Source organism: Suricata suricatta, chromosome 7 (assembly GCF_006229205.1).
Source record: "Suricata suricatta isolate VVHF042 chromosome 7, meerkat_22Aug2017_6uvM2_HiC, whole genome shotgun sequence".
Lineage (NCBI taxonomy): Eukaryota > Metazoa > Chordata > Mammalia > Carnivora > Herpestidae > Suricata > Suricata suricatta.
This window is the reverse complement of record NC_043706.1, coordinates 92593717-92618611: the sequence shown is the minus strand read 5'-3', so window position 1 is coordinate 92618611 and position 24895 is coordinate 92593717. Positions and strand designations below refer to the sequence as shown.

The 24895-nt window shown below is 39.0% G+C and overlaps 1 protein-coding gene across 1 annotated transcript in view; it reads right to left on the bottom strand.

Annotated features, from left to right (window-relative positions):
- Positions 1-24889, bottom strand: part of SOBP (sine oculis binding protein homolog) — a gene marked incomplete at its 3' end in the record, with an annotated part of 138276 nt that extends 113387 nt beyond the window's left edge. The window contains exons 1-3 of the mRNA XM_029943202.1: positions 24650-24889; positions 11206-11344; positions 9224-9409 (exon numbers count right to left, since the gene is read on the bottom strand). Coding sequence (XP_029799062.1) covers positions 9224-9409; positions 11206-11344; positions 24650-24745 — 421 coding nt within the window. The remainder of the gene's footprint in view (positions 1-9223; positions 9410-11205; positions 11345-24649) is intronic.
- Positions 24890-24895: the final 6 nt, after the last annotated feature.

Genomic DNA, 24895 nt, shown 5'->3' with positions numbered 1-24895 from the left:
CTTTCAAACCTTACATTTTTTGTTTCTTTTTCTTGCCTTATTACATTGTCTGTGAATTCTAGTATAAAATTAAATAGAAGTGATGACAGTGGTCATCTGTATCTTATTCTTGATCTCAGGAGGATAGCCGTCAATATTTCACCATTAAATACAATTTTTGCAGGTGGCTCAGTTGGTTAAGAGTCTGACTTCAGCTCAGATCATGACCTCACCATACATGAGTTTGAGCACCGCATAGGGTTCTGTGTAGACAACTCAAAGCCCAAAGCCTGCTTCAGATTCTGTGTCTCCCTCTCTCTCTGCTGTCTCCTGTTCACACTCTCTCTCAAATATAAATAAACATTAAGAAAATTTAAATATGATTTTTGCTGTAGGTTTTATTATAGACACTTCCTGTCATATTAAGGACATTCCATTCTGTTCCTACTTTGCCAAGAGTTTTTGTTATTAATTGTGTTAAATGTTATTGAATTATATTTCTGCATCTATTGAGAATATTGCATGGTTTTATTATATTCTGTTAATGTGATTAATTATATTAACTGATTTATTTTTTAATGCTTATTTGTTTATTTTGAGAGAGAAAGAGCATGAGCAAAGGAGGAGCAGAGAGAGAGAAACCCAAGCAGGCTCTGCACTGTCCGCACAGAGCCCAGCTCAGAGCTCGATCTCACAAACCATGAGATCACAACCTGAGCCAAAATCAAAAGTCAGACACTTAATTGACTGAGCTACCTAGGTGTCCCTCAACTGATATTTTAAACTTAAATCAACCTTGCATTCCTAAAAAAAATCCAAATTAGTCATGATGTATTATCCTCTTGCATACATCACTGGATTTGGTTTGCTATGATTTTTTTGAGGATTGAATCAGGGCTCGTGATGAACAAAAATTTTCCATGTTAATGTAACTCAACTACATTAAATTATCATTTTATTTACTTCTAATGCCCTGTCAAGTCACTGGATCAAAGTCAGGCTGGGATCATAAAATCAGTGAAAGTGTTTCTTTTCTTTTTTACTATTTTTTAGGAGAGTTTCTCTAATTTTGGTTTTATTTTTTCCTCAAATTTTTGGTATATTCTACCACTGAAGCTATCTGTGTCTGGACTGTTCTTTGTAGAAAGGATTTAATTATTTAATTTTATCAATAGATGTAGGACTACTCAAGTTTTCTATTTCTCCTTATGCCTTTTTTGATAAATTAAATTGGACATAATGTGACTTCTCTTTTGCAGGAATTCTAGGAATTATTCAAGTGATAATTACTTATGTGTAACATCAAAATTACTAGGTGTAATGACATATGGGTAATACAGTCTTTCTATTTACTCACATTTCACATTTTTTCTAGTAGTTTTTCTAAAATTTAAATCTATTATTTCAAGTCACCCTTCCAAAGTAAAAAATTAACAATCACTAATAGTTTTCCTAAACAGCATAAATTTTCTATCAGACTGTTGGCCGTCATAATTATATATTTAGATGAGTTTTCTTTAAATATGTACAATCAACTAACAAATATATTTTATGGCATATTAAAATAGACCCTCTCAAATCAGAAAATCACTATACAAGTTACAAAATAAAGATTTTATAAATATAGAGAAATTACAATTACCTAAGCTAACCACATCATTTTTAAGACAAGGAAACTGAGGCATAGAGAATCAAAGTGACTTATCCAAGATTACATAGCCAATAACTATCAGAGCTGGCACTGACAACCCAGGTCTCCTGATTCTTGCTCTGGGAGTCCTCCTACCAGGTCACGCTACCATTCAAACCACATGTTTGACTTGGGATTAAGAATGCTTGAACATACACAATGGAATATTACTCAGCCATAAAGAAGAATGAAATTTTGCCATTCGTGACAACACGAGGATTTGTGCTTAGTGAAATAAGTCAGACAGAGAACAATAAACACCAGATGACTTCACTTACATGAGGAATCTTGAAAAAATAAACAACAACAAAAGAAACAGACTCATAAATACAGAGAGCCAACTGGTGGTTGCCAGAAGGGAGGGGAGAAGGGATGGGCAAAGTGAGGGAAGCTGAGGTGAAGATAGAAACTTCCAGTTAAAAAAATAAATAAGTTGTGGGGATGAAAAGTACAGCATGGAAATATAGTCAATAATACTATAATAATTTTGTACAGTGACAGATGATTACTACAAAAGAAAAAAAGAATGTTCGAACATACTAAAATTTGATTTCCACCTTTTCAAGAGCCCTCAATTTTTAAAGGAAAGATAAAACAGGACCCCCATCATTAATAGATAACATTTTTAGACTTCATTTTGTGTCTTTTTTGAATTTCAAATGGCTATCTTCTAGTGCACATTGTGTTTTAGATGCCATTTCTCCTCAACTGTGTGAATATAACAGTTCCTGATTATCTCCCTATAGTCTTTCTGCTACTTCACTTTAACTGCCTTTCTACTGTATGATGCCCCCTCCAAATGCTGCTAAAATACCTTCCAAAGTCAAAGTGGAATGATGTTTTGATTATGTACCATGTTTACTGTAAGTTCTTGGTGATCAGGGGTGATGATATATATATATATTGGTATTATCTAGCACAATGTGAAGAACATTCAGTAAACATATAACTGACTGAAAGACTGACATATTTTTTTGGATAGTCCAGTGGCTATGACTATGGGTTGAGGAGACATTATGCCTAAGTTCAAATGTCAGTTCTGCCACTTACTACCTGTGTGACCTCAGGCAAGTTGCTCTGGGTCTGAGTTTCCTCATCTATAAAACAAGGTTAAAAATAGCATCCACACAGAGTTGTTCTGAAAATTACATGAGATAGTAATCTATTAGCACAATGCCTGGCCCATAGGAAGTGCTCAAAAAATATTAGCTGAGATGAGATTATATCATTATGGTTATTAACTATTCCTATTCTTGCCATTCGCCACCATTCCTCCTGTCCTTGTTCTAAGTGATTTGGAAAATTCTCCAAATCTGAGGGTTCAGTGAATATCTTTTCTTTTTGAGAAATGTATCTGCCACATAAATAGTAAATCATCCAAATCCCATTAACTCTAGGTAATTTTATTGAATAATTGTATTTTAAAAGTTGGACAAATAAATAAATGGCAGAGCAATTTTGACTGAATCCTGTTTTCTCAATGGCTATTTGGAATACATCATTCATATGCAAGCCCCAAGAATATTGAATAACAGATAAAATAAATAATGATCATAATGCAAACCACATTCTGATTCCCACTTCCCTGCAAGTACAACTCCATGTAAGAATTATAAGAGCCAAAAAAGTAACATGCTTATTAACTGTGGGCTGCTCAGCTATATACATGGGGCTTAGCAGATCACGTGAATGTTTCCATATTTTCAGTTAAGCTAATGGTTCCTTAGAGCCCAGTTCTTATAACCCCTGAAGAATTTTAAGATTTGCCTGAAAAAATATATCATATTTCCATGACTATGACTGAACACAAATTTGGAAAGCTCACTGAAAGCAAACCATCCTGGAAGACAGGAAATGGTCATTGTTTTCAAAGAAAGTCAAGACGTTTTCTGCACACAGGGAATGGAGCTCTTAGGAGCTTGATCTCATTTCCCTCCCCATAAACCTATGTGTGGATAGACCCTACCTTTCAGGTCTCACATGGGTAGTGGGGAATAAGAATAAGGCCACTTACCATTTGAGGTAAAAGACATTTTGTTCAGAACTGCCATATAAACGCAGAAATATATTTCCTCCTCTTTTTACATTTAATTGCATTTTAAAGTATTCAGGGATTTAGAGGGATTCTGGACTTGTACGAGGCAAGTTGTAAGCCTTTGGGAAAGCCTGTCAAAAGACTCAGATTTAAGATGTCGTTTCCTGGATACACAGTGTTTTCTGCAGCAGGGCTTGGTGAGACTTTCACTAGGAAAAGTTGCTACAGTTCATCTTTTCCTCATGAACAAAAACAATTACGCCAATAGCTGCATCGATTTTTTTTTTTAATTCTTAGGAGCAAAATGTCATGGAGCAAGTCTGAAACTAGGAGATAAAAATCCTGGTTCAAGACAAGGTTAGGGGGAACCAAGCCTACCCAACCACTGCCGAGGACCGATGTCTGGTCAGTGGAGCTGAGTGCTATTACATTTGTAAGGCAGTAAAGACCAATAGAAAGTCTTTATAAAAAAATCTATATTTAAAGTCCACTTGAATAGCTTTACTTCAACAGTCAAACTAATAGAGGAGCAGGACAGGTATAGGTATTTGGATGGGGACTCACTCCAGTACAGCCTTTGCAAACCGTGCTGTAAGCCCTTTACTGAAGAACCCTCTTTAAATGAAGTTGAACCTATATTAAAAATCTCTAATATGAGAAGAATTACAGCAAGGTTACAATATAATTAACCTGAGTTATCTTTCAAAACTCTTGCTGATATGTATTCTGCCACTTCAGACTATGCTCATGCTGTGATTTTTAAAATTAGCAAAGAAGGAGGCTTTCATATTCATTCAAACTAAAAGGACAAAGAAATGTTTGCATAAAAAGAAAAAGTTGGTCTGTACTTTCTATTATTTTCTTATTCGTTTAACAGGTTTTTTTAATGGCAGCTCTGTATAGCAAAGCCTTATTCTGTCCACTTCCTAGTCTGTGAAAAAGTCTGTTAGTCTTATTTAAGAATCATGGTGACTCCCTTCACTGCTTGGAGGGGAGGGGGGAAAGCAAAATCAGGGCTATTATCCTGTGTTTATAACAAGTCTATTACCATAGTAACGACTGTGATGTCACAAACCCTACACCAAGGGCCAAATTCTGTCTCTGATGGGGGAAGGGCAGCTTAGCCTTGGAAATTAAAAAAAATTGTGCACAAACACATGTGGCCAAAGCAAGGACAATGCTTCTGGTAATCACCAAAGCACAGGGAGCTACCCTTCTCTGGAGAAAAGGGGAGCAGGCACAGAAAAGCAATTCCCAAGGGCCAGAAATAACACCCACACTTCTGTACGCAGCTGTGCAAAAGAAGGGTGGAAATCCAAGCGAGTGTGGTATCACCATGTTCCCAATCACAAGTATTCCACTGGGCCCACCGGCTGCCAAACATGGATGGGATCCAGTGGTGAGCTGCCCAAGCGCATGAAACACTCTGGATCTAATGCCCGACCAGATGGAGCCCTCTAGTACCTCGGAAGGGAAGCAACTTGCCCCGTGTTGGCAAACACTTTAAAACCACACTGGGGTTTTACTCCTACTAGGTCATCCCAGTTCACAGAATCACAGATTCTCAGGTTGAGAGAAACTCATCAAGTCTCCCAAAAGATGTGGACTTTAAAAAATGACCTTTTACAGGAACACGTTGTATCCCCTGTCACTGAGGTATCTGAAGTAGCAGACTAAGAAGTACTCTTATTCTGACATAGTCTAAGGAAGTTTTATACAAGTTGCCAAGAAGGCAACTTTGTATTAAAAAGAATATTGAATCAGGAGTCAGAAGACACTGCTACTAGTCTTGGCTCAAGAACTTAGATGTCTCCTGATCTTGAGAAAGCCGTTTAACCTATCTGACCTTCAGTTCCTTATGTAACCATATCTAGCACGCTATTTCCCTGGGTCATTGTAAAGATCAGATTAAATAAAATAATGAATGTAAATGAGTTTCATAAATTATAAAGGATTTCACCCAAACATAAGGTATTGTTATTATTGGCATTTTCACATAGCCAGTTTATAGTAGAACAAGAATAATTTGAATGCTAAACGTTATTTTCCTTCCAGGAATCCAAAACATACACATGATCCTTGTCTTCCCTATCCCAAGAGGTGCACAGTTGCATGATACAGTCAATTCTAAATTGTTCAGGGACTCGGGGAGCCTGGGCGGTCAGTCGGTTAAGCATCAACTTCAGCCCAGGTCACAATCTCATGGTTCATGAGTTCAAGCCCCACATTGGGTTCTGTGGTGACAGCTCAGAGCCTGGAGCCTGCTTTGGCTTCTGTGTCTCCCTCTCTCTCTGCCCCTCCCCCGCTTGTACTCTGTCTCTCACTCTCTCTCAAAAAATAAACATTGAAAAAATAAATTAAACAAATAAGTTATTCAGGGGCTGATTACAGAGGGGGTCTTTCACTTCTAGCCATTGTATCATTTATTAGTTTCCCTTAGGAATACTATGTTAACCTCCATAGAGCTATAAAATTGACAAGAAATGTGCCTCAACTCAGTTACCCTGCATAACATCTCTGGTAAAAGTTTTAACAAAAGGAGAAACTGAAATGATTTATTAGATGGAAGCTTTGTGATAATCTGTGATAATCATGGATAGCTTATCCATGCATAATTACTCACATCACTGTCAGTAAAGCTATGGGCAATTTCCAACAGGTTGGGACTAACTCAGGCAAGATCCTAACATTTTCTTTTTTTTTTTTTAATTTTTTTAATGTTTTATTTATTTTTGATACAGAGAGAGACAGAGCATGAGAGGGGGAGGGGCAGAGAGAGAAGGAGACACAGAACCGGAAGCAGGCTCCAGGCTCTGAGCTAGCCGGCAGCACAGAGCCCGATGCGGGGCTCGAACCCACGAACGTGAGATCTGACCTGAGCCGAAGCCGGAGGCTTAACCGACTGAGCCACCCAGGCGCCCCGATCCTAACATTTTCTCAGGGAACAACAAAGTGGCCTGTACTGTCTTATGTATGAGCAGTAAGTATTTGAATATCAGTCATTCATTCACTTCTCAACAAATATTATTAGAGTACTACGATGTGCCAAAGCTCACCACAGACCCTGAAAATCTCACTCTCTTCCTGTCCATGTTGCTGCCCCTTATGATATTACACAGAGGACACTGGCAATGCTCATGGCCTCCCTCTTAGAAATCCTCTTCACCTTCCTATTATCAGGAGGCCTTTCCCAATCTTACCCTAGTGCAAAGATCAGCAACCTGTTGTCCTGGGGCCAAACTCTCCCTGCTGTCTTTTTTGCAAATGAAGTTTTATTAGAACATAAACACAGCCATTTGTTTATATATTATTTGTGGCTGCTTTCCTGCTACAACAACAGAATCCAGTAGCTGTGATACAGCTGTGAGACCGCATAGCCCAAAGCCTAAAATACTATCTGGCTCTTTACAGGAAGAGTCTGTGGACCCCTGCACTTGATAATATGACTACATCAAAATTCATCTCTCCTGTAAGTGTTTCTGCATAGGGATTAATGGAGAAAACCCCTTGAAAGCAGAGATCCTTTCTGTATTCTCTGTCTTGTCATATAGAACCCCAAAGAAGCAGAGTCAAGGTTTAGAGCAGATACAGAAAATTAAACACGTCCTTCCCTACATTTTGTTTTCAGCAGACGAGTGCTTTGGAGTTGCGTGAAGACAGCATAAAACCACTGGTGTTCGGTTACTCTGGCTTCTAATTCCTCTGAGTTCCTATGTCTAAGACTTCCAAGGCTCAATTTTTGGCCTGTATCCCTTTGCATATTTATTTCCTGATCTGATGTGGAATTAGAGTTAAATGGGAGCTGTGTGCTTGAATTCCACGTGGCTGGCTCGGCAGGAAACTCCGGGGCAGGTTTTTTGGCATGCCAAACTCATGTTAGCCTCAGCTATGCTAATTTCTAAAGCTGTTTGCTTTGCTCAAATAAATCTTAGAGGGGAATTTGCATTTGGATGCACACCTTTTTATGCACAAATTATGTGCATGATAATTCTAGGGCAGACTAAGGACTGGAAAAAAAAAAAAGAGGCCTAGTGTTTACCGAATGGCTTTCGTGTGGCAGGAACTACGCTAGGTGTTTTACATATATTTTCTCATCTCATGGCCACAATAATCCCATAGGATGAAACTGTGATCCCCATTTTACAGATGGAGAAACTGAGGAGAAGAGAACTCCTATAATGTGTGCATGTTCACAGAGCTGGTAAGTGACAAAGCCTAGAGGTGAACCCACACTGTCTAAATCTAAAGCCAGGGTTCTATCCACTGAGACACACTGCCTTAATGATACTCTTCATCATCACCATTCACTCATGCCACTAGACACACATTCGAATATGAACCCTGCATTTACGAACTAGTCAACCCTCTCCTTTCCACTGGCCTGTGCAAAGTATGTTTTTTGGCCCTTGGGAGATACATCTGGGCCCCTCAGTCACCAAAGTAGACTAGGGGCATTAAAAAGGTAAATTCTATATGATACACAAATTATGTTAGTAATTAGCAAACACAATTTCAAGTGATTTTTGACAGGTAAATGGACTTTAATGACATATCAGAGGACCTCAATATGAAAGGACACTTTTACTACTAAAATGCAGTGAGCTAAGGAAGAGAGTGTGCCCATACTATGAAGGAAATGTTAGTAACACTTAGAACATGGTGTCACACATCTATAACTTGAGCCTAGTAATTTATATCTACAAATACCCTCACTGTTTATGAAAACAACTGCACACCTATCTTCCCTAAAAAAAAAAAAAAAAAAAAAGCAAACATTCTCTTAAGTTATACTAAGTACTGCCATCAAAATTCACTATCATTGTTCAACTCAACATACAGAAAAATAATCAGTGTAGCAATTAAGCATTCTAGCATAATTCCAACACTTCACAGCAGCCAGACACGATGCTATTGAACTTCATTTTCTATGGAACATGCTGTAACCTAGCTTGCACCATCACATACTGCTCGGTCCACTGCCATCCAGCTCCATACACTGCCATCTGATTTTCTGGAGACATTAAAGAACTGATTACATTTCATGCAAGAAAATTCAGACATCCATTTTTCTTTAAAGCTCTCAAAGAGAGTTTTCCAGGAATTAGAAAGAATTTGTGGCAGAGATGGATAATCTAGATTCATTTCTTAAGTAGATTTAGAAGGGCGGTCCGCTGAGGAGACCTTGCCCTCATACCACCACAGCCCAGGTCAGCTAGTCAGTGCATAAAATTATTTCACCTTTCTTTTTTTTCTTTTTAACAGAGCATTTCGAAGAAGGAAAATAACTTTTTTGTAGCCAATGGCAGGAAATATTCATTCAATTAAGTAGATGGGGGAATTTGCCTAAGTTTGCCTAACAGAGAATTCTACTTTAAATAATACATGTGCTCATACCTCTTGACTACAAAATTCCTAAAAGAGTCTTTTCCAAAGTTAACTTGAGCATTTAATAACTATTTATAAGATAATGACAACCACTTTCTGAGCCGTTCTCATTGGAAACCCCAGTAGTGACTTACCTGCTGGTGGCTTTATGAAGGGTGGAGGGATTAAAGGTACAATAATGGGCACATTGCCATGATCCTTGGACCCTGCAGGTGAGTCGCTGAGTCCATTTCCTGTGGCAAGCCCTGAATAGCCTGTGCTTATATTGTATGGTGAAATAACACTGTCCTCAGGTAATTTTGGTTTTGGCAAAGAATTTTCTGTAAAAGAAAAAAAATCATGTTACAAAAGGACTTGTTTTCCTTATGACCACATTTTCTCAAGTAAAACAGCTATGTCGAACAATAAATTTTTCCTTGCAAATCTTTCTTTAAACACTTTACCAGAACTGCACAGACCATTCTGGACATTTTCAGTCTTGTTGCCCTAAATTTCCAATGTGCTCCTTTATAATTTGCTCCACCATGATAGCTAACATCTCAATTATACCACAGTGATGAATTTTAGTGCTGTAAAAGCCCATAGAAAATTGAGAGGTAATTAACCTTTTCCATGTACAAAGTGATATATAGCAGACCACACTCTCTAGCTAAAGATAGGGGGGTGGAGTGGTGGGGGGGGGTTCTAAAAACATGCCCCTCCAGGCCTGTAACTAGACCCCACTGTATTAAAAAGTTTGTTCATAATATAATCAAAAGAACCAATGAGAAAGAAGCAGACTATTAAAAGGAAAACTGTGTCACAGGGTAGGCTTTTTAAATTAACCCATTAATATCCATTAAATATTAACAAAAGTGAAAATAAAGAAAACTTACAATGATATGAACTTTGTGCATTTTATCCTTGCATGTGAATCATTAAAAAAAAAATTCAACCATGGAAAACAACTTTTTCCCTCTAGTAGCATATCCTGGCACTCTCCATGTTCCCCAGAGGCAAACATTATTACCTAGACCAAGTATTATACGAGCTATTAGTTTATAGAATATAAACTCATGACTTGCATTTTTCATTTACAGTGAAATTGATGATAGTATCTCTGTAACACGATGTGTACAATTTCATAGCGCGCTTAACATGAAATTTGTCATGTACATTCAATTCCACATGCCTGCAGGACAGCTCATTTACATTTTGTGGCTTGGCACATAAGAAGGAAAAGCGCTATCTTAGACACTGGAAATAAAATGCATGAGCAAATAGTTTATGCCAATAGACTTTGAATGCAGGGCAAATACTGATCAAATTGCCAATGATGACACACAATGAATTTTGTCCACATTTTATTCAAGTTCCCCAAATGGATTGCTTCTTTATACACTCCTTTTCTCTGACAAACAAACTCTCACTCCAAATTTAGGTTCATAAATTCAGTATCTATATCAACACCCACCAGTGGTTCTAGGCTTCCCTCACGAGGTATCTGACGTTATCTGTTGATAGAATCAGTGTTAATTCCATTGTGCCACAGCTCTAATTTCCACTCTTTGGCTGAGCTTTGATGAAAATTCTTTTAGAGTACTGTGGGATCCAATTATGGATGACTCTCTTATTCCTCTTACCCGATCCAAGGCTGGAAGCAGGAAGGAATTCAAACACAAAACAGATATAGGGCTTTCCTTTAGAATTCCCACCAAAAACAGAGGAAGAGGGGGTTACCAAAAAATAACTATGATTCTCAAATGTCTGCAAATCCAAACCTAATATCTCACTTAACAGGAAGCACCAGTCTCCAATAACTAATATATCAAAGGACTCAGGAAACTAGGAGGAGAACGTAGCGGACATTGTCCCTTTCTTTAAATTTGTGGGCAGGACCATAACACTTAGGGCCGGTTCCTCATTGCTGGAAGGAGATTAAGCTGTGTCTATTTTTGTTTTATGTTGTGCTCTTATATTCCGTGGAGGTCTGCTTATGGGAAAGCACTACTGGGGATGTACATTTAAATCAACCATTGGCATAATCAACAAAATGAGTCCCAAAGCAGCTCAATTCTGGCAGGTTGAGATAGTTAATCCTTCTTTGCATGAACAAAGGGACATTAAATGTCATTACCTTTGAGAACAGAAATGTGCTGCCGGCTCTCTCCATCTGTAGGGTAGCTCCTGAATTCAATATCTTCCCCATCTTTCAGTTCAACCTTATCATAGCCATACCAGCCAAGGAGTTCATTCATAGTGTTTTCTGCAAAGTTCTGAAAGAGAAGCATAGGTCCCTTTTTTATATAATCAATAACTCTTTGAAAAGAATGCGTAAGTCGAATTCTGTTTGCACTACCCAGTTAATGCCTGCCCTGCCCCACCTCCCCTAGAGTCATGTTCATTTTTCAAATCACGTTCAAAAACTGTAATGCATTTAAATCTCAGGATGATGCATACAATTATGACAGGCCTTCAGACATTTGCAATTTAAAGATAATAAGGAAAAAGGTATTTGTCAGTTTTGCTTACAAATAGGAAGTCATATTTTAGCATATTCTGCAAGTTTATATCCTAGACTAACAGAAAAAATACTGAAAGGTAAAGTACAAAAACAGCTAATAAAATATTTTGAAAATGAAAACAATAAAATCTTTTGTGGCTCAGATTAATTTAAATTAGAATTGCTTTCTGAATCAGGTATTGTTTTTTAACATGACTTTTATCTCAGATAAAGAAAAATCTCAGCAAAGAAATAATTTCTCAATTGTCAAGAATACAAGGGTCTTCCATTTTAGTTTTCCCTTTTGCAATTGTATATGTTAAAAATCAATGCATAATTTGTGGTACAAATTTCACTAGTGACAGATTCCTTCCCCATACAATCAAAGGTCACTATGATTGTCTTCTGAGAAGTAACATAAAAGTACCAAATAACTAAGGTTAATAGCCAGCCCAGATTTTGGATAACACATGAAAATACTTTATGAACTATAAATCAACATATAAATGTAAGGTATTGGGGCACCTGGGTGGCTCAGTCAGTTAAGCATCCGACTTCAGCCTGGGTCATTATCTCGTGGCTTGTGAGTTGGAGCTCCCTGTCAGGCTCTGTGCTGATAGCTCAGAGCCTGGAGTCTGCTTTGGATTCTGTGTCTCCCTCTCTCTCTCTGCCCCTCCCCTGCTCACTCTCTGTCTCTCTCTCTCTCAAAATAAAATAAATACATAAAAAAATTAAATAAATAAATAAAAATAAAATAAATAAATGTAAAGTATCATTATTGTTGTTATTATAGATGCTAAACTGTGAAAATGGTATGGTTGGACAGCTTTAAAGCTTTAATACCAGGAGACTATTTTTTGTGAACTTATCAACTGCTAGATCTGGAAACAAGAGATGAGACTGTATTAATGATCTTAATGTTTGCATGTACCTTAAAACATCTCTAAGAAACAGTGTAGAGTGGTAGTCACCAGGAGTTGGGAGGTGAGAGAAATGGGTAGATATTGGTCCAAGGGTACAAATTTCCAGTTATTAGATTAACAAGTTAGAAGATACAATGTACAGCATGATGATTATGGCTAACAGTACTGTATCATATACTCAAATGTTGCTAAGAGAGCAAAGAAATGGTGTTCTCACCACAAAGGAATGTTGACTATGGCCGATTGGAGGTGTAGCTAATGCTATAGCGGTAATGATCTTAAGTACATAAATAAACCAACGCATTGCACACCTTAAACTTACACAATACTATGTGTCAATTATGTCTCAATAGAGTTGGGAGCAAAATTTAAAAATAAAAAGAAGGACCCTATGCTACAGAATAAGGGCTTAATGCATGTTGAATGAATTCCTTTTTTAAAAAAAAATCTTTATCTGGCAAGGCATTCTGAGCTTCCTAGACTTGCTAGAAAAACTATATATTCTAACCTCTGTGGCTCAAAGAATCTTTTCTCATTCTCCCTAGAAGCTGTCATTTCCGAATTACACTGGGATGTATAATTTATATACATGAAACAAAGCACCCAGGCTAAACCAAGAGTGTGCACAGCCTCAACGTGTGAGTTCCATGTTCTCTTGAATTTCACGACTTTAGATCTCAGCAGGGGTTGCATAAAAAAGAAAAGATATTACACTACTGACTCCACAAAAACAAACCTGGCATTTCAAACCACCCACAGAATGTTAGATTCTTTGCTTTAGTGCCCACTTAAGCTCAGGGCTCCAACTGGGTCTATCTGTGACGGGATAGTGCACCAGCAATTTAAAAAAAAATTTAGCCAGATTGATTCAGTGCTACCATCCACAAGGCCAACAGTCAACCATATCAAGCTTTAGTGAGGCATTTATTCTCTCTGATGGCTGGTCATGTCCACATTAAATAGACATTCTTTTCATGAACGCACAAAGATCATATGATCGATATGTATAATAAGCTCAGCAACCTCTGGAATACCACTGAGGAGGACTCAGCTAAATGCTGCTCTACTCAATCAAAAGAGATTCCTTTAATGAGGCGTCAGTCTCCCCTAATGCCCAATTTTTTTCACTAAGCTGAGCGCCTGAACTGGAGAATGACAGTCCCTAAGCACACAGATCGAGGTTCTCCATCCATCAGTGGTCTGGCAGCAGAAATCTCCACGGAGAAGGATTACACCTTACATCAAAACACCAATTCCCTACAGTGTTAAAAGCCAAGTTCAAGCCATCCTATTGGTCTGTGTGCTATTTGCCCCAATCTCCAAGAGAACTGTGCCAGCGAGACAGAAAATCTTTTGCATAGTAACTCTTGGCCACCATATCCAATTTTCTAGACCGTTTGTATCTGGGCGCCTTTCTCTCCACTTCTGTCTAACCTCTGAAGTGACACAAAGGCTACAGATGCATAATTCATGGAACAACCTCCCAGACAAGGATATAGATTTGTTTGTTTTAGTCCAGCTGCAAATCCATTCAGCTTTTCAGAACCAATCCCAGGGATGGAATCCAGAAGTTTCAGACATTTGGGTAAAAACTAAAACCTCTGCTGCGTTATGAACACCAAATTCATAATATTGGGGCATCTTAACTGCATTACTTAGTTTATGGTTTGTGCTGAAAACTCAGAGGCTTCGTGGAACAATCAATGAGAACTTGGTCTATTCTAAGATTTTCGAGTGACTATAAATGTCAGTGAAAATAAGCTCTAAAACATTTCCTTTTTCATCAGTGAAAATAAAAACAAACACCTTATTGCTTTGATAGATGACTAAAAAAGCAGAAAATGAAAGGTTTATAAACCCTCAAGCTATAAATTTCAAATCTTTCATGAAAGGAAGAGCAAGATGAAAGAAAGAAAAAACGAACACCAAAGTTCCTTGTGGCATAAGTATAAGAAACAGACTATTACTTCTGTCTTAAACACGCTTAGGATTTTTAATTTCTAGGTAGAATTTGATGCTAGATATCATATGGGTTATTATGGTGCTAAAGCAAAGGAAATGAAATCGATTTTTGCAATTATCATCCAAGAAGCATAACATTCTAGCAGAAATGAGTTTAACGTTTATGGCCCATGAGGGTTTTCAAATTCTTCTGGTAGAAAATTCCGGCCATTGGTTTTTCAACATTTTTTAAATTATTATCCTTAAAAAAGGAGTTTTCTATATAAAAAAATACTCCTTTCCTACAGATCTTTCTCATGTATGTTATGGTTTTAAAAAGGTAAAAAAAAAATAAAGGTGATAAGAGTTAAACTGCAGAGATTTTTGCCAGAAAGATGTTCAATAATAAGACAAGTTACTGTACCAAGGGAGGTAGTGAAATTTGTTTCCCTCCCAAATCTTCACTTAGCAAATGTCCTAGAGACTGGATGGGAATCCCCCAGGTCCTTCCCAGCAGTAAGATTCTGTGAAATCAAAGAACTTCTACTCAGACAAGAAGTTAAAAACTTTCTGCAAAGAAATATTACAATTATTGTGATCACATGTCATAAGTTTTACTGAACAGTTACTATTTCAAATATTTTATCATTGCTCCCATAAACCATCAAAATTGTGCCAGAAATTTCAATATTCTGGCATCTGAATCGCATTTTGCAGACTGCCTCTCACCCTTGGAAGTGGCACAAAAATCCTCTCTCATACCATGTGGTCTAATCTGGGTTTGGAAAATAGGTCACTATAATTATAATGATAATGTCTAACACTGTTACAGCACTTTACAGTGTTTCCACATTCTTTACCTCTCTGTTCCTCCCAATAACCCTATAAGTTGGGTATTTGATTTCCACAATAAACTTCTGATGAACCTAGGTGATACCTTCATTGTACAAAAGAACATTAGAGGATCCAGGAAGTAAATGACAGGCATGAGACATCACCCAGTAAAGTCAGAACAAAAATACGAATCTTCTGATTCTTATACTCTTCTTATTCTCTTTATATGATCAATTTTATATAGTCCAATGTGTCAGCAATTCCAAAGAAACTACCTCCTTGGACCAATCAAAGAGTTGCAAGGAAATTATACCAAGGATGTCAATATCACATATAAAGAGCTTTCCAACCAGTGCCTATATCTACCTATGTTGCTTGCTTTCAGACTTGATCATTGGCCCCTACTGTTCTCAATTATTTATATTGTTGAGTTGTGTTCAAAATTCACCATTAAATTTAATCTTCTCATTTTATAATTTTGTGCACACTGCATCTGACTCTAGTTGCTTTTACTTTTAGTATTTATCCCCATGCCTCTTCCTTGTCCTCTCCAATTCCCCTCTCTTGTTTCCAGGGCTCCTAAGGGAAAAAAAGACAATCCTAACATTTAGTCTGAAAGCATGATCTCTTCCTAGAATTAAAAAAAAAAAATAGGACACAGAAATATGGTGGAAAGGCTGGAGATTTTACTATTTCCTCATTCCTTCTGAATTCTTTTGATAGCGGCAAAATTTATTTTTGACAAAACTTAATTCCTAGGACATTCGTTAGATTCTCTCCTTATTCACCTGGAAGTACTATACAAATGTCAAAGTTCAGTCTAAATTATTTTTCACTGACCACTTTACCAGGTAAATAATAAAGAGTTGACTTCAAGACACTTTGAAAATTGCAGTAATTACAAATTCTCACAATACTTCTGAAATGCAACTACCTCAAGGTCCTTGAAAAGGACTAATGATTTTATTTTGAAAACACCAAATAGACTTTAAAATATAAGTAGGTACCACTGATTTCCTTCTTACCAGGCCTCATAAAACTGAATGTCAATGTGTTTTCAACTCTGTATACTAACCAATAGAACAGAAAGTTTTCAAAGAGCTCCCAATTATTCCTTAAAATGAGGGAAAAGCCATGTCCCCTTTCTCTCCACAAACATAATTCCAATTTTCACTCCAACTCCCAGGTCTGGTAAAATATGTCATCTATCCCAAATATACTATAAGTTACCTGAGGGCAGAAACCTTTTATTTCATTTTATGCCTCACCTAGGACAATGTCTAGCACCTAGAATGTACTCAGTCAATGCGCTAGTACATTTGAATATATTCACAAATATTTTTTAAATGTATAAATACCAAAAAATGATCAAACAAAATTTAGTAAAACTGATTCTAAAAATAAATATGTGCAGGTTAAAAGAATTGGAATATCCAGTGTTAATGAGCAGTCTCCTAGAATTGGAAATAGAAGTTGATACAACTTTTAGAAAAGGGTAGTTGACCGTATGCTGTGAAAGCCTTTAAAAATGGATAGACCCTTTGATTTGTATATACCCTTCAGCAATTGTATTCTTCAGCACTGTAGGAATCATTCTAAGGAAATGCGTGCAAAAATATGCATGTTCAGGAATGTTTATCTCAGTGGGTTTTTTTTCCTTAAAAACAAACTATATGCCAAACAATAGAAATCTGGTTAAATAAATTACAGCTTAGTCATGGAATGACTAAAATGGAATACTATCATGCCATTAAAATATATGCTATAGATAAATATTTACTGCCATAAAAGCTATTAACAATACATGAAGTTTTGAGGAAGATTAGTGCACTAGAAGACCTCTTTTGTATTTTAGAAAAACTATGTATCATACATAGAAACAGGCATTAAAAGATATATATCAAAATGTTGATAGGAATTGTGTCTGGGTGGGAAAATTATAGGCTTTGTTTTTCTTTTAGCTTTTGTATTGCTTTTGCATTTTTATCTTTTGTAATGCTTGCTCTACTATTTCTATCGTGTCTGTGCCTTATTTTTATAAAAGTAAAAAATTACTTTAATTAAAAATTAATTAACACATAGTCTTCTCATGACAATCATGTCAGCCATATTCACAGTCCTGATGACAATAAAAACGATGTCAGTCACATGACTTAACTTCAAAACATTCTGGCACACATTGTCTACAATAGTGAAGCCTATGAGAAATACTTTCAAAGGAAAAGGAAACCCCCAATCCTGAACAATTTACAAGGCGGGGAAAAAAATGCTAGCATCCCTGCTGGTTAAGATTATGAATGACAGAATGATGGTTATTTTTGGAAAATATTTTATCTTCCCTTTCACCTCTGTGTGTTCTGACTTCTGAGGTAGTTTTCTGTTAAGCATCACTGAACTCGCTAATTGAGATTTCAAAAGGGGGTAAGAGAGTAATTTGCAGAAGAAAAGCAGTTTCTTTTGCAGAAGTAAGAACTGAACTTGATTAGAAGTCAGCTTTTAGTTCTATCCCCACATCTGGCCTAAGGCTGAGTCTAAATCATCTCTCTCTCTCTCTCTCTCTCTCTCTTTCTCTCTTTTTTAAGGTTTATTGTTTTCTTGAGAGAAAGAGAGAGTGTGTGTGTGTGTAAGAGAGCATGAGAGTGGGGAAGGGGCAGAGAGGGGGCAGAGAGTCAATGTATTCAAAGTGGGCTCCAGGCTGACAGCAGAGAGCTTGATAAGGGGCTCGAACTCATGAACCATGAGATCATGACCTGAGCCAAAGTCGAACATTCAACTGACTGAGCCACCCAAGTGCCCCTAAGTCACCTCTCTTAACACAGATCCAGTGGATCGGTTTTATTTTAGAGTTCTGCAAGAGGATTGGGAGGTAAAATTTAAACAATGAAAAAGAAATATTGTAAGAGCCCTTTACAGATTACAAAGTACATCCACACTCATGTTCCGGTTGGATCAGATGGTATCGTAAGGACTGGCCACTCCCCACAGAAGACCCGTTAGAGGGCTATCCACATGCATGAAACAATAAGAGCAGCTAGATGTGTGCTCTTCGTGCAGACTTCACCCCGTGAGCCCTGCCCTTTTTACCTGAACTACAGCATTTTAGCTTGAAATCCTTACAAGATGGTGGCACCTGGGTGGCACAGTTGGTTAAGCATTAGGCCCTTGATCTCAGCTCAGGTCATGATCTCATGGTTTGTGAGTTCAAGCCCCACATCGGGCTCCTTGATGACAGCACAGAGCCTGCTTGGGATTCTCTCTCTCTCTCTCTCTGCCCTGCCCCCACTTATGCTGTCTCTCAAAATAAGTAAATAAATAAATATTTTAAAAAATAAGAAATCCTTTAAAGATGGTTGCTACACTCCATCATGAAGCATTGTTCTTGGCCACAACACAAGGATTACAATACAGTTCTAAAGGCAGAAGACACATCATAATACTAAACTACAACCCCAGCCTGGAACAGGCCTGAAGACAACATCTTGTTCTCTTATTGATATATTCTAAATTGGACAGCTGTATAATTGGCATAAGAAACCAAAATTGTGTGTTTCCACATATAAAACTTAGGTCGCTTTATTGTCTTGTTGTGACCCAGAGCAGACAATTATGTTCCCACGTTTTCATCCGTGGCCAGGACATCAAATGTCCTAAGAAAGGTCAACCAATGCTTTGAAATTGTGAATTCCAGGCCCCAGGCTAACATTGTGGCAAACAAGGCAGGTGTGCAGCTGTGTGCAGCTGTGTCCCCTCACAGCTGTAGAATGGCCCTAAAAGTCACCAAGACTTGTTACATTGTTTTCCTGTCCCTGCCAAAGCCACAGGCCTTAAAACAGGACAGAGTTCCACAGCCCTTTGGTTATATAAGAGATATTAACACCCATTAGTCCACAGATCCTAAAATATACATTCAGCAAATCGCACACACCACTTGCTTTCATGTCTGTTTACATGTTTCAACTGGCACCATCAAAAACAAAGTATTTTTTTCTCATTCTACCCAGTAATATCCCTTCTCTTTTAGGAAAATATTCAATAATCTTATTAGCTCGAGAGTGCAAGTGTGGCTGACTTCCCATTCCACAAGAGGAAGTTTGAGACTTCAGAGCTTTTTAAATGATCTGCCTTCTACTACTTCCAATAACTTTTTTGAAAAGAAAGAGAAAGCAGTAAAAAGACTTAATGAAAAGGACACTTCCCTAGGAGATATAAAAAGTATGATCACTCTAACAAGACACTATCTTTCCCTGCAACTCTCCTTTTTTCAGTCACTTGTGCTCACTGATATTTGCCCTTTTTGAGGCCCTGTTTTTGACTTTCCTTTAAGAACTGTTACCTCTTGGTTTCTATGAGCCTGTCTCTCACACAAGGAGAGTAAGGCTTGGCTTCTCAGAGCAGTGCTTGGCAAGCACAGAGGCAGGAAACGCAGAAGGGAATGAGTCTGTCAGACTCGTTTTCTTCTAGTTCAAATGTTTATTTCAGATTCGGGAGGAAGTGGAGTGGTTCCTTTCCATTTCCTCGTCTCTGGAACTTGCGAGTTGTATAAGGCTTAGAGAATCTGCTCTATCACACTCACAGGTTCACGGATGTAAAAAGAGACTGTTTTCAGAAAACCCTGGTTTGAACAGAGCAGAATCCATAGCTCTCTGTGTCCTCCTAGAACCATCTCTTAATGGCTTTTGAGGGGGAGCTTCGAGCAGGACAACTGAGAAGAATATGAAGGACAAGGCTAGAGGACTCAGTAATATCCTATTCCAGCTCCCAAGAAGAAGGACCATGTCCCAGCTGACATTTGTCCCCAACCCTGCCACGTGGCACACCTGAGGCCACCAGCTGCAAGGACTGGCATAATTTGTGAATGCCACAGTGAGATCTGTCTTGAGTCCACTTTCTAGGTTCCTGAGACTCACTGTGTCCAACATTAGGATGGCGTTTCAGCAGCAAAACTTAAAAAAATACCTGTTTTAGTGATGATCTGATTTCCACCTTGAACATGCTGACTTTCCCAATCTACACCATGATCTATCTTTCTTTCTTCCTTTCTTCCTTTTTTCTTTCTTTCTTTTAATGAAAACCTATTTATCTTACTGCACTCACCAACTTGGCTCTGAAACTTGCTTTATTGTCTATGCAGTTGACACAGGTCATTTTTAATGCCAAATGAGACCATCAGAAACCAAATTAGCAAATCTTGTGGTGAGTTTACTACTAAACTCTAACAGATGTGCCTGACTCTAACTGCAGGCATCAGGACTGAAGCATAACTTTAGGTACAAATTACTTAGTGGGAATATTTATAGACAGAAAGCTTCTTCAGTAAAGGAGACCCCAAAACATTTAATACAGATTATCTTATAGTTTAACAATTGATAAAAAAGTAAAACACTAAATGCATTAACTTTGTTTGTTTAGGAAAGTTTCCAGGGCAGAGTGCTTGATTTAATCACATTGGTTTTGTCAAAGAGTTTTAAAAGATAAAAATCTGACTCATTATCTCTATTCATAGAGTAGTTTTTTGAGCTGCATTACTGTTCAGTAAAAACTAATCATGTTCACTAAGATCTATGTGTGCAAAATACATACCCTTAAATAGAACTATTACTGTTACTATTACACATAGATTTATATTTACACATCCAACAGGATGAACTAGTTTTATATTAAACCTATCATGTTCTGGATGAACTCCTGAAATGAATTAGCCCTTCTATCATTGGGATTCCCTCCTAAGATGCATTTATTACGATACATGTGAGCTAACAGTATATTGAAGACATATTGCATTAGATACAATCACAATATTTACTTCAGAAACCAAAAATAGCCAAAATGTAAAGTGCATCATCATCTAATTTTTTAAAAATTGTCTCTACTGGTCGTTAATTAAATAAGGCACACTTATTATAAACACAGTAAAGTAACAAGTCTTTTTAATCAAGCAAAACCAGGGTGAAGCGAGAAAGAAGAAAAGGAAAGATAAGGAAACACTGTAAAGGTCATAATGAGACAAGCACTTGTACTTGAAGATATTTTCACTACACTATAAGCATCTATGCCAGGTCATGTACTTTTCACACAGAAAATTATATTGTATCAAATTTAAATTTGTTACAACTGCCATGCACATTAAACCAGTGATAACGAAAATGTAACTCAATATCTGATCTAGTGAAACAGCGACCAACATTAGCTCCCAGCCACATGAAGACAATTTCCAATGCCATTACTGGTGTCAGCTAAACCTCAGCCAGTTTGTCTTCTCCAGCCATTTTTAAATACATGTGTAACTATCTCAATTAGGAGATCTTGAAGAAAGTCTCATGATGAGGTGATTTTGTCGCTCATTCTGAGTGCCCTGCATTTGCTGTACTTAAAATAGACACTTGTACCAATGTCCTTTCTATTACCCGAAGGGGGAAAAAAATCACATACACACCAGTCTTTTTTCTTTCAGCTCACAGAGAAGCAACTTGATCCAACCAGTGTTGAAACCTGAGTAGGTCACTGTACACCATGATAAAATTCCCTAATCCCTGAGCCAAATCTCCCTAAGGGGGGCCTCCTCCTGATCCTCCACTTCCCAGGCTGACTTTTCCATTCGCTCTCTCCTCTTTCCCCCTTTCATTTCCCCTACCTTCAAGCCTTGATATGTGATCCTCGGTGGGGGCTCAGGTTTCCGTTTTTACAGCTTAGGCCGTGCTAGCTGTATACATTCCTTTCTTTCTGCCGGGCAGTGATTACTTACCAGGGTTTAGTTTACACTGGTCCAGATGAAAGCCGTTCAGATGAAGGCAAACACAGCCAGGCAGCTCCAGCGGCACCGATATGAAGCTGCACAAGGCCACATTGTGTTCTCGGTGACATTTTGTTGCACATATTTTTATACAGGGCACCCGACTTGTTATGTTACTCTACACTTCAGGTTTGGGGACAAGGAGTAGTAATAACACCATGAGGTTTGAGAAGGAGTTACATTGATGTGATTATTAATATTAAAAACAGAAAAATATTAATGAGTTCAAAATAACCCTTCTGCCATTTGACTTGGGGAAACCACTTTTCAAATGAAGACTTTGGGTGCCATTATATTAGAGGAATACCTACAAAACAGTCCCAGTATGATGGGAATCCACGCGTACTGGCATGGTGTGCATGGACATGACTGAGGATTTCCGCCGGGATCTCTCACACACTGGTCCAAACCAGACAGAAAATACCAATCCTACAGGCAGTTGAGTTATTTGCTGTGTAAAACTTCTTATTTAATGCCACTCTACACAGAAATGAGGACTAAAACTTCAAACAGTAGGTGGTGATTTGGAAGAAAAATAACATTTTAAGAAGAGGAAATTCTGTGCACGAAGGTTAATTCCATACTTAGTCCTGCAGCATTGACTAAAAATTGTGTAATTTTTCCCCTTCACACAATGTTGTTTTTGTTTCTTCCTCACCAGTTCAGACAAACATCTGTTATACCGTAGAAGGACAACTATCTCCCAAACCACGGAGTGCGCCCGCAGCCAAAGTCAACAACGCCAGCCCCAAGCATTGAGCACAGTCAGCCTTTATATCCAGCCGGGATAACATTTCACATGTTTTGATTAAAATTAGCTAATTTGTAATTCTAGAACCTATGAAACTTAAAAGCTGCCATCCATATAGATCACATTAGGCAGTGTTTTAAAGGGCCAGTGCACACTGTGATTTCCTAGTGGCTCACTTCTCTCCTGTTCCTCCACCCCCAATGTAAAATGAAATGGAAAAGTAATCTGGGAATGCAGCACAGAAGAGAAGGGTAAGTGAGGAAGAATGGTTATTGTAGACTGCTTGAATTCCATCCCCCATCGGAAGACAACAACTCCTACTGGTCTGTCTTTTTAAAACCTATCATTGAAATCAATGGTGGTTTCCATCACAAGAAATGGCACTGATTTCCAAGGCAAATCTTCCTTAGCTCCCCTTGGACTGATTCTGCACTCCATGCTTTCAGGCACTAAGTTCCTCACCCAGAAATAACAACTGGAATCCTGAAATTGAGATTGCTACAGACATTTTCTGGAGGAAAGGAAAGCTATAAGCATATGCACCTAGGCACTCATGTAGCTTGTATTATCCGTGCGCCCCTTCCTAAGCATGGGCTTCACCCAGGGCACTCTCATAGAATATATATGCTTATTCCAATCAAGAAAGCATCAAAGTGTGATACATTTTACTTAGTTGCATGCCATTTTTATCCACTCTGTCTTGTAAATACAAAGTTCACCAACCTGACCAAGTCAGTAGGCAGTGTTAAAGATTCTATCCTGCAGAAGATAGGGAACACCAAGCTGGCTACAGAATGAAAGCTAAAGTCCCCCTGAAAACTGCTACTTGTTTGTAATTCACAAAAAAGAAATATATACACATACATATTTTTTCTTTAATCAAGAGAGATTCGTCATATCAACACAGAATAAAACCTGGCAAAAGCTTCAACTTCATGGAAAATAAGTGTGTGTAGGGGGGAGGGGGTCCGGAGCTGAGCGGTGCTCCGGGGCAGTCGCTCCAGAGCGAGCAGCTGGAGCGCCCGGCTGCCGCGCTCGCCACCTCTGGAGCACCGCTGGCCTGGCGGGGAGCCCGACCTCGCCAAGACTCCGGGCTGGCCTTGCCGAACAATGGGCAGGCGCTCGGGAAGGCCGCCCCTCGGACAGCTATCTTTTAGCCAGGCTTGCCCGGGTCTGCTAAACTGGGAAGTGGAGCATGCAAAGACGAGCAGGAGGCGGAGGCAGCCGAGCGAGAGAAGCGGACTGGCGCGGGCGAGGTAAGCCGGCCGTGAAAACGGTACCCAGACTCACGCTGCTGGGGCCGCACTCGCCGGGGCACTGACAGCCTCTTTACACCTTCGCAGCTGGCTACTTGGGGGGAAGCGGGATCGCGGGGCTGGGAGACGGACTGGAGGGAAGGGTGGAATCGAGCGCTCCCGGGGTTCCTCGGCCCGGCAGCTCCTCAACTTTAGAGGGATCCGAGGAATGGTTCCCGAAGAAAGGGGGGAAAACTACACACCGCTGACTAGGAAAGCCTCTTCACCACGTCCGCCCGCCACTTGAGCCCCCGGTCCCCTCCCACTGAAACGCGCCCGTGCCAACCTGGGGTTTATAAGGTTAAATAGTATGTGGTTTCCCGGCCGCCCCCCACCCCCACCGAATCGGAGGTAGGCAAATATCGGGGATGCAGCCCGCGAGTTGGCCTCGGTTTTGCACCTGGAGGAGGAGCTGAGGCGTTCCGGGCATCCTACAGAAACTGACAAGCGCTCCCCGGACCCCCTCCCCAAATCCGTACAACGGCCCAAAGGGAGCCGGCGGAAGAAAGAGCTCAGGCTCCCCAGCCCCGAAGTCCAAAATTACCTTCATTTCCTCATTGATCTCCCTTTTCACTGGGTGAGCGGGTTTCCTGCTCCTTTTATTTTCCGGAGGTCTCCCTTCTTTCTCCATTTCTGCCATGTTTTTGTGTCTGGTTTCTGTGGAGATGAAATGGCTGCTGCCGCCGCCGGCGGTGGTGGTGGTGGTGGTGTTGGTGGTGGTGGTGGAGGTGGTGCTGATGGTGGCAATGCTGGCGGAGGTAGCGGTGCTGGCGGGGCTGGGGCTGGGGCT